The sequence below is a fragment of the Etheostoma spectabile genome, unplaced genomic scaffold (assembly GCF_008692095.1).
Source record: "Etheostoma spectabile isolate EspeVRDwgs_2016 unplaced genomic scaffold, UIUC_Espe_1.0 scaffold00019186, whole genome shotgun sequence".
In the NCBI taxonomy this organism is placed as follows: domain Eukaryota; kingdom Metazoa; phylum Chordata; class Actinopteri; order Perciformes; family Percidae; genus Etheostoma; species Etheostoma spectabile.
The window spans coordinates 58,742-76,700 of NW_022604729.1; the positions used below are offsets into that span (position 1 = coordinate 58,742).

Below are 17,959 nucleotides of genomic sequence, written 5' to 3' on the forward strand. Positions count from 1 at the left end.
TTTAGCTGTTCTTTTGGCCCTCACACCACCCTGCTAAATTGACCTGGCTTGAAACGAGAGCTTTTCTGCCTTATATGGTCTGCTCATGAATATTTAAATAAGCTGCGCGCTGATTGGTTGGTGTGCAACGAGCTTTGCTGCTGCACACAAACATGACTAAAACATCCAAGGTGGCGATAGCATGGTTACCGTATCTGTTTGAGCCTGAATCAGAGGAAGGATCTGACATCGAGGAGCAACCTGCCAGTAAATTGGAAATGACTTCTTCAGACTGGTAAGTTTTGTCATTTAGCATTTACTTGCTTTTTCAACATTAGAGGTTTGTTGTCACACTAGTGTAATACTCCCACTTCAGTGTTGTAGCCTAAGAATAACTTTGTATTAGCCTTGTTTTTAGTATTGTAAGCAACATAACTTATTAATTTGCACATGGACAAATATTTTACAACTTGTACCCTCGCAATTTCAGTCAAGATGTCCAGTTGGCAGAAACGTTAGTGGCCAGTTCATAGAGCTGCTCTCAACGAAAGTCTCTTAGTCACCTTGTAACATTTGTTACCGTATACTCTCCTGCTGAATAGTGATTGATTGTGATTATGAGTTACGTACATTCTTTACCGCCCAGAAGTAATGTTATCTTACAACAGGACGTCCATTAAGCTGGACAGGAGCCTTTTTCTGTTCAGTTTGTATGCTACGTCTAATGTTATCTTGGAACTACTATCATGCAGATTAGATCATCTGACTATGAGATTATTACCTTCTTAACATGTAGTAATCTAATGTAGTATCTTACCTTGGCAGGTGTTCTTGTGGAAACTGTGCACACATGCCCCAGGAGAGAGAAAATATGTTGCCAATAAATACCTCAGTTAAATAAAACTAGAGATACATTAACTCAAGCTACTTTATGCTTTCTGCTCATTCAACATTATGAAATAACAACAGGCTCATTATGTTTGTTTTTACAGGTCAGAAGAATAAGAATGACCTAGATTCATGAGGAGATAACCTGTATGGCTCACCATCCTGGCCTTCATCCGTGCCTCAATATATATTCTTTGCAAAATGCAATGAATATTTACAGAGTTGACCATGGCCAGTTGAGAATCAGATGGATGGAAAGGTGAAGCCAATTTGATACCACTGTTAGCAGTTCAAGTATCTAAATAAAATGTTTATAACAATACGCATTGATTATTGATTCAGCATTATTACAAAAACACAGTATTATCAAGACAACAAAATTACTTTATTTTGTTTCAAAACAATCATCATTACTCTTAAATCTAAAAAATGTGATTGTCCACTACACCCTGTTCTCTTTGTAGGCAATGCAGACACAGGGCTTATAGGACTTTTGTGAGCTGGTGCTGGGTTTTCTTGGTAGAAGTGTCCGTGCCGTGACCCCTCTTGTGTCGTGCAGCGTGGAGGGAGTTTCTGGATGTTTCAGGGCAGTATGTCGGGTTGGGTGCCTGTCGAGCTGAGCACACAGGTCCTGGGGCACAGGACTGCTTCCAGATAAGGAAGGGGGTCGTGGATGATCTCCTCAAACACCAGTCGCATCAGGTCTAAGACATAGCCTGTTGTGTGTGAAAAGTCATTTTAGCACCTATATCATTGCACATTCAGATTTGTTGTTTGCAGTGTGTGAAAAGTTATTTTGAGTGCCGATAAGAAGCAATTTAGTATTTTTTGTTTGTAATAAAAAAAATATTTAAACTTACAAACTTTTGTCTCTGTCTTCACTTCTTTGACGGTGTAACCTCCCCTGTTGGCCTTTGGGAACAGACGTCTGTACATTAGTTTCCCCTTGGCTGTCTTCCGTTGTGGCTGCAAGATACAATCAAACAAAAAACAAATGTTGTAACATAACTGTATTACCTTTTACACACACCAAGCAAAATACTCCAGTTGACTCATAGCAAAAGCAGTTGCTAAACCTCTAAGCTGTGCCAAAGCAGGACTCTAACCAGTGTTGTTACAAGTGTCTTACAGTGGGAGCAGCTTAAATCTGAAATGATTTACATTTATATGGCCGGCCATTAGGCTTGATGTCTCTTGACCATGTTTGTGTCCCACTCCTTCACTGAACAAAACCAGTTTCTGCAGACAATTTGTCCCCCATTCACATTTGCCTTTTCTAAAGACTTGTTTTGTTGAATGACAAAGTTCATAGGGCGTGTACATACCTGCAAAAGGCATCGTCAACACACAATCTAGCATTCAGTCATACCTGTTGTATACAAACACATTCCTGCCTATTGTCCAAATTATTTTCACCAGCCCCCCCCACAAAAGGAAATGCAATTGATTGAGATCAGACCAATCAGTGATAATCCAGATGAATAGTTCTATTCCTACTATAAATAGTCCACTAATGTGTTGGTAATGGCTCACATATTTGATAAAAGTCACTCACTCATCATGATAACATTAGATAACACTGCTCTGCTAAATGCTACCCAGTCACAATGCTACACAAACACTATAAGACGTCTGGTTTGTAAGAATAATTAGAAAGGTTACCTTGTATGATATGTGCGGTGTTGATGTCTTATGAGACAGTTGTGTCCCCCGAGATGACACACTCGGAGCATCTGTTTGGCAAGCTGCATCTTTCGCGTCTTGTCCTTGTGACGTAGCGTTGCTCTGAAATAAAAAAAACTGCAAATCAATACATTGCAGTCTATATACACACTGTTTTCACGAGATTGACTAGATATCATATGAAATGATAACGTTTCCAGTTCTGTTGTCGAAGCAAACGGGATAACAGAGCTAGCTAGCTAGCTGAGTAACGTTACAGCTTAGCGCTAGCTAGCAACCAAACGATCATGATTCTACTCAGCTGCAGTTAGCTTTCTTGCTGAAATACAATAAAAATGAACCTGACAAAGTGGACAAACATGCATGGTGAACTATAGATGGAGCTACATGACAACACGGGGTATTTATTCGAATGGAACAGTTAGGAAAATGAAACGTTAGCCCCTTTGCCATAACAGGTAATCAACACACATCCAGCCTATGCTAGCTACAGGATACCTTAGCATTGCCAATGTTACTGTTAATGACGAAATCCTACTTACAGCTTGTGGTTGGGATGACCAGACAATCGGAACAGCAACAGCAGCTTAGCAAATCCTGCTTTAAATTGTCCAAAGTTTTGAAAACTGTCTTTGGTGAAAACGTTCCCTGGGATCTCCTTATAAACAGCAGCCGAGCCCGTCAAGTGGTTGCTTCCTTGGGAAGGCTGAGAAGTGTCACCGTTCCTTGTACAGCCTGGAACTCTGCATTTACGACCCTGGTTCATTGTCATTATCCTGGGAAATATTCCAAACTTTCTTCTTAGTAAATCCCGTCAGAGTACACAAGCAGCGTTCTCAGTCGGACATCTACTGACCTAACGCTAGCTCCATTAGGAGCTGGTCTCAGGTCAGTGGCCTGTGTGTAGATGTTGGGGCTGGACTGTTCTCCTTATACGGTAATGGGCGCGACAAAGCTAATGGTTCTGAGATCCTGACGTCATCTTTTGGCTTTGTTGGGATTCGCCCGTTTTCAGCGGCAGATTCAAAATGTGGGATTTTCAGAGGAAAGGCATGTCAATGGGATTTAAAGCTTCTTTGTATGTCCTATTTACCCACCAAACTGTCGGTATTCACATATGACAGGGTAAAATCGGTTTTGCATTCTATCACCCCTTTAATGTTTAATTTTGTATACTGCCCTGTAACTTTTTATTCTTGTGTTTTATCTGTTTTTATTTTTTAACTGTTTATTCTTGTGTTTTATCCAACCAAAAAGGGAGCATATCAATTAAGCTGACTCTACATGGATCCACAGACACAGACAGTGCACTACGATTTCCATTTTGCCCGTGTCTGGTAACTACTACTAACCAATTGAAAAGTTTATGAACATTTGTCCAAACAGGTATGGCACTGCTTTTCAGATTATTGTGGCCGAGTGGCTAAGGTGATGGACTAGAAATCCATTGGGGGGCTCCCCGTGCAGGTTGAAATCCTTCTGACAGCAAAAGGCAGGCTTTAAGAGTGGTAGCAATCCAATGACACATCACAGACTATCAAATTGCAGATGTACCTCCATGAACAATGTTGTGTTATCTCATAGGTACTGGAAGTCACCACAAATGTATCTCTTATCCTTTATTTTCAGTCTGTGTTAAAAGATTTGCACTGAACATTGTATTTTTTAAATTTTGTATTTAAAAAGCAGAATAATATGGTTTAAAGAGGCTTATCTCGACAGTGTTAGAACACCAGAAGGACTTCCTGGCGACCATGTTACACACACTCACACACTCTCACTCACACACACACAATCACACCCACATACATTCTCACGTACACACACACAGAAACATATATACACACATACATTCTCACAAAGACACACACACACACACGCACACAGACAAACACACACACAGTCTCACTCACACACACTCACACACATACACTATTGAGGTCATAACGTAAGTGTGATTTGGAATTGAATGTGCAGCGTTCCCAGTGTATTTATGTTATGGAATTAAAAGCTATTCTAAGGATGATTTTGAGAATTATTCACTGTTTTATTCACTATTATTCTGAACACACAACTGTGTGTGTCAGTCCCTCCAGCATTTCGCAATGTCGTAATTGTACAATTCACACAAATTCAACCAATCACCGTGACTTTGGTGCGACCCCCAATTTTGACCAATCACTGCAACTTTTCCGTAAATTTGACCAATAACCAGAGTCTCCCCTGACTTCAACTAATCCGAGCAGTCCCACGTGCCAGTCTTTGTCTCAGTATGACACACATGGGGGATGCAGGAAAAACTGGAGACGTATCGTACAGGATGACCTAAACTGAGAACAGCTACAATCATAATAAGTGCAGTGATGCGTCAAAGTCAAATACTTTATCAAACCATAGGAATGTGTCCGAGGCCAGGTGAGGAATTAACAATGTAAAGATAAACAAGCCACAGACACATGTTCAAATTCGATTAATTCAACAAATAGTCTTAAATCCTCCAGCCAGTTTCATATTACACATTTGCAGCATCCTAAGCCTTTTTCTAGAAGATTAGTACAAACGTTTAGCCTAGAGTAATTTTATTTTCCTCCAGTTATTTTTAAACATTTAAAAAAACAAAGACATTGCAACTTTTATTGCAAGACAAAGCTTTACAAAAGCTCCCGCAAAAATCTGGCATTTTGGACTGCAATAATCGCAAAAAAAAGACAAAAAATAAATAAATCTGGGACTGATGTCTCCATCTGTTGAAAAGTACAATACATAACCATTTCCCCAGGTGTGTGTGCGCAGGTTTATTTAGGAGAGCACAATGTGATCTTTTGCAGGTCTCTGGTACTGTGTGCATTTCCATGTGTTGGAAAGCACAATGTTACCATTACATGAGGTAGTTTGCAGCTGCTGTTTGTATTATTGTGTGTTTGTGGGGGCCCGTGTATGTGTGCAGGTGTTTTAGTGGGTCTTTACATGTGCTCATCTGCTATAAAGCACAATAGTGTTCCATTGGACCAACAGGTCAAAAATTGACCTAGGAAACCAAACCCTGTATTTTAAAACCCCAAAATTCATAAATTATCAATAATAAAATTTAAACCCTTTATTTTGGTTAATAGAAATTCATTTCTGATAAAGAAACTTAACATGTAAAATTTGAAGTGTTGATCCCTAAGTGATCACCTTTTTGTGCAATTGTTTTAGTTTGGAGGCATGCATAAAGTAATGGCAAAAAGAAACCGTTGTGCTTCCTGGCAGATTAAATCATTCATAGCTTTCAATTTATCAGAGAAGTATGGTAAATCAGTTCAGTTTAATATCACCACAGATATAAGTAGGTACATGCAGAAACATGTCAAAGGCACATCAGGTTGACAAGGTAACAAGCGTCAGGTTGGCAGCCTGGTCGCCCAGCGTCAGGTTGGCAGCCTGGTCGCCCAGCGTCAGGTTGGCAGCCTGGTCGCCCAGCGTCTGGTTGGCAGCCTGGTCGCCCAGCGTCTGGTTGGCAGCCTGGTCGCCCAGCGTCTGGTTGGCAGCCTGGTCGCCCAGCGTCTGGTTGGCAGCCTGGTCGCCCAGCGTCTGGTTGGCAGCCTGGTCGCCCAGCGTCTGGTTGGCAGCCTGGTCGCCCAGCGTCTGGTTGGCAGCCTGGTCGCCCAGCGTCTGGTTGGCAGCCTGGTCGCCCAGCGTCTGGTTGGCAGCCTGGTCGCCCAGCGTCTGGTTGGCAGCCTGGTCGCCCAGCGTCTGGTTGGCAGCCTGGTCGCCCAGCGTCTGGTTGGCAGCCTGGTCGCCCAGCGTCTGGTTGGCAGCCTGGTCGCCCAGCGTCTGGTTGGCAGCCTGGTCGCCCAGCGTCTGGTTGGCAGCCTGGTCGCCCAGCGTCTGGTTGGCAGCCAGCGGTTTGGGTCCGTTCAGGGGCAATTGAACATCTGCAAGTTTTTGAATAGCTGCCTCAGCTTCTACTTCATTGGTTTCCAGTTGTGCTGAAAAATACGTAGAAATCGTTAATTCCCAACTACCCTTGACATTAATACTGTAAATAATTTACCATTAAGGCTTCTTTGTTTTTGATTAAAAAGTAAAGTATTAAGACTTCCTTTTAAGACTTGATACCTCCAAAACATTTAATTGGTAATTAGGCCAGTGGCGTTTGTTACATCATTACAGAATCTGTATTGAGATTAAGCTAGCACAGCAGTTGTGTTCATGTGCTGCATTTACTTGGTTTGGGAAATTCCACAATCTCTACAGAGCTACCTTAGCTTAAGTTGGCTGACTGACTATATAAATGTCTGAATAATTTGAGAAGCCAGCTTTATACCCACATTGTATGGTCAAAATAGCTTAAATTAAACATGGGTTGGAATCCCCGTTCCAAAAGCCAGACAACTTAATTTACTACATTGTGCCACAAAGAACCTCAGCTGTAAACACAATTGCAGCATTTTCCCAATATGGTTTCTTAGAACCTGCTCACCTTTTTTAGCAGCTTGGATCAACATGGACTCCATTGACTGGAGAAGTGCAAAGGCCCTCTTCATGGAGATATCATTGGGAGACACATCTGCAGTTCAAAATAAATTCAGTTAGTATCCGTAAGTAGCTCTATAAAAGATTCTGTCACTAATGTTCTTACCTCTAATCATTCTCCTCTGCAGCGCATCATCATGTCTTTCATTTGTGCCGCCAACTGGCAAACTCAAGCCTAAGGACAATGCAACTGCGGTTAATCAAATGTTTCTGCTGTTTGACACCACATATCATGAACTTGCTAAATTTCATTTCAGTAATTGAGTAATTTACCCTACTCTTTACATTCGCTATACTCCACTACATATTTGAATACAAGCTTCAAACAGAAGAAATGTAACAACCTTTGTTAATCCAAACAGTCAGCGCACAAACAACAAAGACCCAAACAGCTGCCATCACTCCTGTCACCAAGAGAAAATGGTTCCTGTGCTACATGCCAGGTAAAAACCATCATGCAGGTAGCACAGCTGTTGCTGATCAGCTCTGATTGGCTCTCGCTGCAGAGTCAGTGCTAGTTGAGATTCAGCCCATGAAAAATGGGAATTTGGAAGCAAGGGACAACTATAGACTATATTGTAAAGAAAGTCCAGGAAGTTGTGTTTTTTACAAGAAAGAAAGTCAATGATGTTTGTCTGAACACTGTTAGACTTTTTTTTGTAAATTTGCGTTAACTTACTGGCAACGTGCTGTAACTTCCTGATTACAGTATCATAACTGTACATGTTTTTTTACAGTATAATACCCTTACTGTAACTTAGTTTTACAGTAGTAAAAATACCCTTAGTTTTACTGTTTAAAGAACTCCACAGTGGGAAAGCCCCAGGGATTGATTAAATTCGTTAAGAAATATTGTAAGGAGAGGCTGTCTTGGTTGACATACCTCTTTAACATTGCGTGGAGGTCTGTGGCAGTGCCTAAGGAGTGGCAGACCAGGGTGGTTGCTCCCCTCTTCAAGAAGAATGGCATCTGCCCATTACAGGAGTATCTCTATGCTCAGGCTCCTTGGTAAACTCTACTCCAAGGTCCATTACACCATTGAACCTTTAGAAGTGTTGCAGGGGTATGCTAGGCAGTTTCTTTCATGATATCCACCTGTGTGCTATTGAAGGCACACAACAATCACAACAAGGATGAAAAAGCAACAATTATTGGCCAACTTAAGTCATTTAGTTAGCTAAGCATCCAGAGGATGTGGAAAAAAAGCAAGTCAAGAACAGGTTTTAAAGGACTTGCCACAGACAGTGAATACAGCAGTAGATATGTCTACTGTGTACAAACACATGGTAACTTTACATCTGTTGACAATAAAGATGCTCACAAAATGCTGCACTTACAATTGCGTTTCTTGTGCACATTCATGTCCTCTTAATTACAAAGAACTGCTAAGTTCTTTATTCCCAATATCATTGGAAATATCATGTCTCAGAAAAAGAGTAGCTGTCAGAAGTGGGATTTGAATCCACGCCTCCAGTGGAGACAGCGACCTGAACGCAGCGCCTTGGACCGCTCGGCCATCCTGACTGATCCAACAAATGCAGTAGGACCTGTCTCAAAAATTATAATTAATATAGTAAATTAAAGATGTCATGATATAGTAGGTTCTCAGTCATCCATGTCATAGTTAACAAGGGAAGGTTTCTCAACTGTCAGTCCAAATATATGGGCGTTCATGGAGACATGGAAGAAAGTCACCAGGGTGGCAATGTGCTTGACAAAGGCAATACATTGCGCGGGATGTGAAGGCAATGTGCAATACAGGCCAAATCCTATGGTGGGAATCAATATCCACTAATGTTTCTGTCAACAATGTCCACCTGAATCCAGAAATGTCCCTGCCAGATGGGAAATAGACCTGACAATTGGATCAACATTGTGCAATTATCTTCAAAATGTCCAACTGAGTCCACAGATATACCTGCCAGATGGGAAATAAACTGATAACTGTCTTTGTGGTCTAAATGTGTCAAATATTGCCGTACAATGCCCACATTGAGTCCAGATGTGTCCGTTTTGGTTCCTGATCCATGCTGTTACCCCAAAAGATCCCAACTAGGCCAAGGGCAACTGGACTTGGTAAAAGGTTCTCCGCAGAAGTTTTGTCTCTCATCCAAGAGACTTCTTTAGTTATTTTTTTACACAGAAAGGGTGGACACAGTGCCCACTCCCCCACCCATATCTGCTAATTGAAAGCTGTGGGGAAAGGGGGGTTCCAAAGCTAATAGACCATTCAACAAGCAATTCTGATGCACTATACTGGCCCATTCAGGATGAGCACTGTATACTCTGACTCTATTGCCCCTTATCAGATTAAAGCTGTTAAACCTAAGGCGGACCCCTGGCTAAATGACACCACAAGGGCCCTTAGGCAACACTGCAGACAAGCTGAACAAAGATGGAAAGACAATCTACATGTGACACTAAGGAACAGTCTATCACATACCAGAATGCTGTGAAGGTGGTGAAGATGCAGCATCTCTCTTCTGTCATAGCTAGCAATTGCCACGAACCTAGATTGTTATTTAATACTATTAACTCTGTCATAAATCCATGCACCTCTGCTCCAACAGATGTGTCAATTAGTACATGTGAGAAATGTCTTGGTTATTTTATTGACAAAGTAGCATCTATCTGGGAAAAGACCAGTGCTAATTTTAAGGTATTTTATCTGCTTCTCCTACACACTCAGCTGTGTTTGAGGAATTTAAGCCTGTGTTGAGGTTGTACAACACATGAAACCTACCAACTGTCCCTTAGACCTTGTCCCAGCCAGAATGGTGAAGGAGGTTTTTAATAGCACCATTGGGGCGAGTCTTCTTCCTCTTTTTAAGTTAATTGCTAAGCCTGTACTTTGTTACTTTTACTTGAGTAAAGAAGTTAAATCAGTACTTCTACTTTTACCAGAGTATTTGTTAACACAATTATCTGTATTCTACTTGAGTACGGGCAGTGAGTACTTTTGCCATCTCTGATGGTGGTTGGTATGCAGGTCACTTGATGTAATACAAGCAAATACATAAGGCCCCACCCAACAGTTTTGTGATACGTGGCGTGCAGCTGTATGTCAATGATCTAGCTTGCTGTGACCAAGAAACCACCAGCATAATGACTGATACATCATCAGTTCTGGAATTTTCTTGGATGCCAAATATTTGAAATCAAAGTCAGAATCCAGTTGACATGTAAGAACATTATAATGCACGTCCAGCTTCTACATTTCCGCATGAGTCAGCTTCCCCAATTCTGAGTAACAGGAAAATAGCCTGATAAGCATACATGTGCAGCTCAACCTCAAAAAGCCATAAAGAAAATGTTTGTGGCTTAAAGATCGAGCTCTCGCTCAAAAAATGTCCAACAAGCGCAGTCTCTGTGGCGCAATAGGTCAGCGCAGTCGGCTGTTAACCGAAAGGATGGTGGTTCCAGTCCACTCAGGGAAGTTTGTAGCTAACAAAGAAGTCAAAGGAGAAAAGAGGGAAAAGAGTGCCGGATCTGTTATTGTTTTAAGGGAGCAGATTTACAGCTATACACTTTGTGGCTCACACAGTGGCTAACCTTTGTTGCCATCAAAGATGCTATTTGGACCTCCAGAAACTTGCTGGTAAGAAAGCACAAGCAGATCCCCCCGTGGCTGTGATCAGGATGGCTGCAGTATCTAAGTAGTATGTGTTTTATGATTGTACTTTTGTTTTTGAATGGTACATGAACATATTTTAAAGAGTGGTTTTATATCTGTGCTGCGAATTTTGGCAAACTGTTTTGATCACTTGAGGTATTTCCGTGTAGTCTTTGGTCTTGGACAGGTACCTTGCAATCTAAAACTGTATATCCTATTGTCTCTGGAACAATAGTTGGCAGTTGGAGGAGTAATGGCTCTTTACAGTGAATATGCAAAAGAAGATGTTCACAAATTCAGTCCAGGTAAATGCTCAGCCCATATTCACACAGACCTAAACATACTCACTAATGCTGGTTACAATATTCTAATCAACAATGCCAGAGAAAAATGAAAAAGTGTGATAATTTTTTTAATAAAGTATTAGCATTTTTTAATAAAGTTATGGCTTTTTACTTGCAAAGGTTTTTTTTCCATAACAATAACAAGCATACCGTTAGTTACGGCCCCTGTGTCTGTCACGATGTGGAGTATTGGTACTTGCAGGTAGTGTGGCCGAGTGGTCTAAGGCGCTGGATTAAGGCTCACTCTCCACTCTCTGGAGGCGTGGGTTCAAATCCCACCACTGCCATTTGCATATATTACATAGCTGGAAGGCAACCAATGTGGTCTCTTACAGCTGTGTCATTTGGCCTGAACTTGGTGAAGTAACTAAAATCATCCATCAATCACCTTGCTTGGATTGTTCCTTGTTAACCTGAGGTTCAACCTGAAACCTTCCTTTCCAGCACTTTGGAGTAGAAAATCAACAAATAATTGTGATAATTAATCGTGATCTCCATATTGATCAAAGTAATTGTCGTTATCATTTTGGCCATAATCATGCAGCTCAAAGAGATTTTATCAAACCAGGTTGGGCAAGTAACCTTTCTGCTGACTTCTTGTAAAAAAAAAAAGCAATTAACACAACTCAAAGAAAGCTACTGCGATGGCTGGGAATCGAACCCAGGTCAACTGCTTGGAAGGCAGCTATGCTCACCACTATACCACCATCGCTGGGCAATGCACTGTTCACTTCAAATCTTGTAATACATCTGGGCATTGAGACTCAAAGTGTGCTCTATCAGCCCCTGATGAGTCAGAAATTCCCTCCAGGGGGTCCTATGTTTTCACATTCACAAGAATGGGAAGTGCATAAGTATGTGCTAATTCCCTTCAATAGCTCAGTTGGTAGAGCGGAGGACTGTAGATGCATAAAGCTGAAATCCTTAGGTCGCTGGTTCAAATCCGGCTTGAAGGATCTTGTTTTTCCAAAGTTTCCTTTCGGGGATCAATAAAGTATTTCTGATTCTGATGTAGAGATGGACAGACGACCCAAAAGAATAATATTTCTTGCCGGGACATAACAAGAAACAAAAAAAAGAGTTGCGTTAGACAGAGTTAAGCCCTGACAAAATAGAGAACTACAGACAAAAGTTGTGGAATAGTGCCAAGTGTGACCAGAAGAATTGAAAAAAAACAACCGTTTACTTTAAGGTTTGTACTATAAAGTACAAAAGTGGATGTGGCCTATATGCTGGAATAGCGCCACCTATCGAATGATGTGCCAAATTTTAAACTTGGCCATTCCTCGTTAGTATAATGGACAGTATCTCCGCCTGTCACAATACTACAAGGACTCAAGGAAGTCCCGGAGAACGCGTTGGACTACTCATGAGGGAAAGTGGCCCTTGGCTCAGCCTGTGTTCAGCGTGGGAGAAGAACTCTTGATCCTAAAAGGGAATATTGTCAAGCGATGGAAAGAGCACAACTCCTGGACATGAACAACACGTCTCAAGGCGCAGCAGTGTGTCAAGTCTGGGCACCTTAGAATTCCTTTTATTGTCTTTGCAGATAATGTGGTTCTGTTGGCTTTATCAGGCAGTGATCTACAGCGCCCACTGGGGTGACTCATGAGGGGAAAGCGGGCCTTGGCTCAGGCTGTGTTCAGCATGGCTAAGACCCTAAATCAGGCTTTCAGTACCTATGGGATAATACAATATTGTTCACGAAGGCACAACTGAGATTTTTTATATGTGATGTGTCATTGGTTTGCTACCAACGCTAAGGATGCCTTTCATTGTCGGCAGGATTTGGACCTTCGTGGGGAGACCCCAATGGATTTCTAGTCCAGTGCCTTAAACACTCGACCACGACAACTCAAAAGTGGTGATAAACCACTGCTTGGAAGGTAGCTATGCTCACTACTACACCACCATCACTAGACAATGTGATATTCACTGCAAATCTTGCAACCTATCTGGGCATTGAGACTGATTTTTGCATTAATTAACATAAATGCAAGGAGGTCACGACATCCCACAACACTGTGCTATACAAATTTGCACAAATCCTTTTCAACTGCTGAGTAAAGCAGGACATGGGTAAAGTGCACAGAGTTTTTAGACACTAGAGATGAGCCGGATACTCGGCAGAAACGAGTATCCGGTACGGATAAAGCACTTTTGCCAAATACAAGAATAATACGAGTATACGAGTCCATATCTGTGCTCGGATTGTTAAAAATCTGACTGACGTGTAGCTGACTGTGTCTGCGTTCTGTGATAGGCTAGTCACAGCACCCTCCCCTACACTATTCTGTGATAGGCTAGTCACAGTACCCCTCCCCTACACACAAAAAGATTCCTTGTGTTGTCATGGAAATACTTTTCTAATCAGCAATAAATACAACAATTTCTGTTCAAACTGTATCTATTGCATGCTTAAAATAACATACTGGTTAAAGCCCCGCCGATTTCCAGACAACCCAACCCACTTCCGGGTTAAACCCTGTCCACTTCCGGGTTAGGCCCCAGTCCGAGTACAAATACAGACACAGACAATGCTGTACTCGCTCATCCCTACCAGGTACTTTAAGATCAAAGGGTAAGATCTGTAAATGTCTCTGATAAATTGCAATTCTATTCTCCTACACAGTATTATATTATTTATGTTAACAATACATTGCAGTTCTAGTGTTATTGTGGTCGGTTCTGCTTTTATTTTGAAAAGCGCCATTTTCTTCTTCTTGTATTTTGTTTGACGCTACACTTCCGGTCATACTCTCTTCACAATGTGTTGCTCACGCATTGTCAGAGTGGTAAAAACTTGTAAGTTATTAATCATTCATCCGTTTGAATTTTGTAAAGAAAAGGTTCGCATTGTGATTTACTTTATTATTCTTGTGTTCGCACATGGTATTTCTAAGAGCTCCAACTGTGAGAATGTGTCAAGCTAGAGAGCATGCAAGTTAATGGAGGGAAACTCGTTGATTAGCGCCCTCGGAGAGCGGAATAAGGTACGATTAATATGTGAATATGAGTACTATTTTAATTGTTTGTGAATCAACATTGAAACATTTTGTACTTGTGTTTTCTGTAGTTTTCACGGTGTTCATGATACAAATGGTGCCGGGTGCTCCTTAAGAAGAAGAATTAAAGTGACACCGTTTGAAACTCTCTGCGTCTGAGTCCATAAATCCGAGGGGCCGCTACAAGATCTTCAATCTTCTGAGGTATGATCCCATCCAGAACCGTGCCAAACTGCATCTTAGGATTTCTGGATGGGGCCGTGGCTGCTGTTATGTGTATAGCTGTAAATCTGCTCCCCTTTCCCTCCTTTCTCCTTTGGCTTCTTTGTCACTCTTCTTTGCACTCGGTCCCACTTGGACCTCCACAGGAAATTAAAAATGGCTCGTTCCAGGTGTAAAATCCCTTTTTGGGTGGGATTCTTGCCAGTTGATCTGCGAGTTTATGTGAATGTTTTGCAAAATCTAAAGAAATACCCTCCAGGGGGTCCTGTGTATCATATAAATAAAATGGAAAGTGCGTACATATGTATTAGGTCCCTTCGATAGCTCAGTTGGTAGAGCTGAGGACTGTAGAGGTATAAAGCTGAAATCCTTAGGTCGCTAGTTCAAATCTGGCTCGAAGTATCCCTCTTTTCCAGAGTTTCTCTTTCCCCCACAAGTAAAATGAAAAACACTGCATAAACCTTTCCACCGTGTGTTCATTTAAATATGGGTACACCTACATGTAGGGCTACGAGATTGCAATATAAGCCTATATATTAATATTAGGATTATACATAAGTTAAGGATGCATAAAATAAATAAACTTCAACTGGGAATTTTCTTTTTTTAAAGGGATTTTTTTTTTGCTAGCTCTGGAGGGAACTACTAGAACTGTTGGGCCCTTGTAAATTACAGAGTGTGGTATAGACCTACTCCAACTGTGAAGGGTCTCGAGATAACTCTTGATACTATATTGATACTATAAATTAAATTGAATTTAATTGAGTCAGTATGGACTTGGGGGTGCAGCATGTAACAGGAGAAGGAGAAGTCATCAGTTGGGCCTGTGCCTCGAGGAATGGGGGTATTAATATGACTAGGAGGGGTGGATTCATTTAGACTAACATATTCTCCATCACCCAGCCAGGTTTCAGTAAAACAAAATAAATCAATATCATAATCTGATATTAATTCATCATCATCTTGCTCAAGGTGAAGGATTAAAGACACAGTTACTTTAACATCAGAGGGTAAGGTCTTCAATCTTCTGAGGTATGATCCCATCCAGAACTGTGCCATAGCTGCAGTCTTAGGATTTCTGGATGGGCCGTGGCTGCTGTTATGTGTATAGCTGTAAATCTGCTCCCTAAAAACAATAACAGGTCCGGCATTCCCTTTCCCTCCTTTCTCCTTTGCCTTCTTCATCACTCTTCTTTGTACTCGTTCCCACTTAGACCTTTACAGGAAATAAAAGATGGCTTGTTCCAGGTCTAAAATCATTTTCTGGGTGGGATAAAAACAGAACTGATGAGTAAAAGCAAAGGTAAAATCACTGCCTTGATGATTAAAACCATTGCTTCTAGTGTTAGTCCTCTAAGTCTCCAGTATCCTACTCTCTGACTAACTTTCCCTACTGTGTCTGGCCAATTTGTTTCCCACACCCTTCCCAATGAAATTTTTGATTGGTCCTGGTCACAGTCAGGGGAGTCCTGTTGTCTCAGTCGCTGTCCACGGCCCATGAAAATCGTCTTGCTTCTATTATTTAGCTGCTGTTAGACTCTGAGTCTAGTTAAGGATAGTTAAAAAGAAGTACAAAAGACTCGGCCAAACAGCAAAGCCCCCCAAAAATAGTTTCATCTCATCAGCGTTCCCCTCCAAGGAAGTCTTTAGTAAAAGGCAAAAGTCTTGTGCATTATGAAGAGAAACCAGAGTGAGTACAGCCGTCTGATCGAGAGCAGCCGAAACCCTTGTGGACCCAGTCCAAACCATCGTGGTAAGCCTCACTGGGTGTCCAAAATAAAATGATAAGAGGCAACTTGTAGACTCCTTACTGATGTTTGTATCTGTACTCACAATGCCCTGTTTTAAAACACCAGCCAATCACAGGTGTTACATGTGAATAATCAAGGTGTGAGTAGCAGGAAGCTCACATAAAGATAGTGGCAAGGAGCAACCACATCTACCAAATGTTTAACTTTACAACCCGTGAGCTGTTGGTACCTGGTTGCCGCGGGTTCCCAAACCTTCCCTCAAAATGTGAATCACACATCTTCCCGCCCCTGAGTATTAACAGCAGAGCAGAGTGGCGCAGCGGAAGCGTGCTGGGCCCATAACCCAGAGTCGACGGGTCGAAACCATCCTCTGCTAATTGTATCAACATTACTTCTATTTCCTGTGTGTTAAATGTTTAATGAGCATCTGTTGCTGCATCTGTCTGAAGTAAATGTCTACACCTGCTGAAAAATAAACTTAATCGCATGTCAATTATATTTCATCCACGAATATGCAAAACTACAGTGCTAATACCTGCTGTAACACCCATAAAAACTGGAGCGTAATACAATAAATATGCTACATTTAAAGTGCTTGTAGTGCTATCTGATAGTCTGAGGTATAAAAGGGACACCGTTTAGTTGTGTCAAATGCACTCTACCACTGAACAACATCCCCTGAAGATTTTCAGATTTTTTTTACTTTTTTTCCAAGATAGACTAAGACTTATCTTTATTAATCCTTTTGGGATGACTCACCGCGAAGAAATGAAATATTACAGAATAAAAGAAGAAACCGTGGTAAAACATGTGATGTTAATGTTGTATATGGCTTCAAAACCTGTAAATACAACTGCGATGGCTGGAAGTCAAACCTGGTCAAAATACTTGCCCTGCTACGGTATAAATCATAGTTGAAAAGTAACACACCTGTTGCCTTTCTGCTGCTTTCTGCTCTGTTGATAAACTTTTCAATTGGTTAGTAGTAGTTACCAGACACGGGCAAAGTGCAAACCGTAGTGCGCTCCCTGTGTCTGTGGATCCTCGTGGAGGCAGCTTGATTGATTGATAAAGTCCCTTATTTGTACCATATAAGAGATCTAATATTTTATCAAATCAGAGGGGCAAGTAACCTTTCTGGCTAATCTTGACAAATAAAGCAAGTAACCACACAATGAAAACAAGTGCGATGGCTGGGAATCAAACCAAGGTTAACTACTTGAAAGGCAGCTTTGCTCACCACTATACCATCACTAGACTATGCACTGCTCACTGCAAATCTTGGTCATTGAGACTGATTTTTGCATTAATTACCATGAACACAAGGAGATTGCCTTTTAATACTTTTCTCTTTCAGATTAAGAGCTTTTTGAAGCTCTTTCACAGACTGGACACTTGTTGGAGATGCCGGGGATTGAACCCAGGGCCTCATACATGCAAAGCATGCGCTCTACCACTGAGCTACATCCCCTGCAGTTTTTGGCTTTTAAACTTTTTGGAGATCATTGAATAAGGAAGGACACTGGGGAAATATGTAATTATTATGTGTGTATGGTTTCCAAATGGCGGTGGCTGGAAAGTGAGCCTTGCCAAAATGCTTGCACTGCTATGGTGTAAATCTAGTCGAAAAGTAACACATCGGTTGCCTTTCTGCTTGGAACAACCACAACACCTCACTGCAAATCTTGTAACACATCTGGGCATTGAGAAATGCACTGGTGGAGACGGGTGGCTTCCAGTAGCTATGCGATAACACAATATTGTTTATGAAGCCACAGCTATGTAGGGTGGTTGTTTTAATGCCCGGATTCCCTAACAGGAGTCTACCTCCTTCATGTTCAGTTAGTTTCATTATCGGTTCGATTTCTGTGGGGACCCCTAACCGGGAAAAATGTTGAAGTAAACTATTGGCCACTTGTCTAGCCTTGGGGTTTCTGAGGGAGAAAGCTTCTGGGT

At 41.5% G+C, this 17,959-nt stretch overlaps 1 protein-coding gene and 4 non-coding genes across 5 annotated transcripts; 1 reads left to right on the forward strand and 4 right to left on the reverse strand.

Moving 5' to 3' along the window:
• Positions 1-5,201: 5,201 nt before the first annotated feature.
• LOC116684022 (circumsporozoite protein-like) lies at positions 5,202-7,239 on the reverse strand. The gene is made up of 4 exons (XM_032510039.1): positions 7,175-7,239; positions 7,016-7,102; positions 6,225-6,521; positions 5,202-5,236 (listed from the first exon to the last, which is right to left on the reverse strand). The coding sequence occupies exons 1-4, from the start codon at positions 7,182-7,184 to the stop codon at positions 5,202-5,204; spliced, it is 429 nt and encodes a 142-aa protein (XP_032365930.1). The 5' UTR covers positions 7,185-7,239.
• Positions 7,240-11,665: 4,426 nt separating this feature from the next.
• trnag-ucc (transfer RNA glycine (anticodon UCC)) lies at positions 11,666-11,737 on the reverse strand. Its single transcript has one exon. It is a non-coding gene; the product is annotated as a tRNA-Gly (tRNA).
• Positions 11,738-11,893: 156 nt separating this feature from the next.
• trnay-gua (transfer RNA tyrosine (anticodon GUA)) lies at positions 11,894-11,981 on the forward strand. The gene is given in 2 exon segments: positions 11,894-11,930; positions 11,946-11,981. It is a non-coding gene; the product is annotated as a tRNA-Tyr (tRNA).
• Positions 11,982-15,830: 3,849 nt separating this feature from the next.
• Positions 15,831-15,946, reverse strand: LOC116684024 (U5 spliceosomal RNA). The gene has a single exon (XR_004330753.1). It is a non-coding gene; the product is annotated as a U5 spliceosomal RNA (small nuclear RNA).
• Positions 15,947-17,402: 1,456 nt separating this feature from the next.
• trnaa-ugc (transfer RNA alanine (anticodon UGC)) lies at positions 17,403-17,474 on the reverse strand. The gene has a single exon. It is a non-coding gene; the product is annotated as a tRNA-Ala (tRNA).
• Positions 17,475-17,959: the final 485 nt, after the last annotated feature.

Coding starts and splice junctions, on each gene's coding strand:
- LOC116684022 (XM_032510039.1), bottom strand. Junction 6,522..7,015: donor GATCCAAGCTGCTAAAAAAG/GTGAGCAGGTTC, acceptor CGTATTTTTCAG/CACAACTGGAAACCAATGAA. Junction 5,237..6,224: donor GGCTGCCAACCAGACGCTGG/GCGACCAGGCTG, acceptor CGATTATTGCAG/TCCAAAATGCCAGATTTTTG.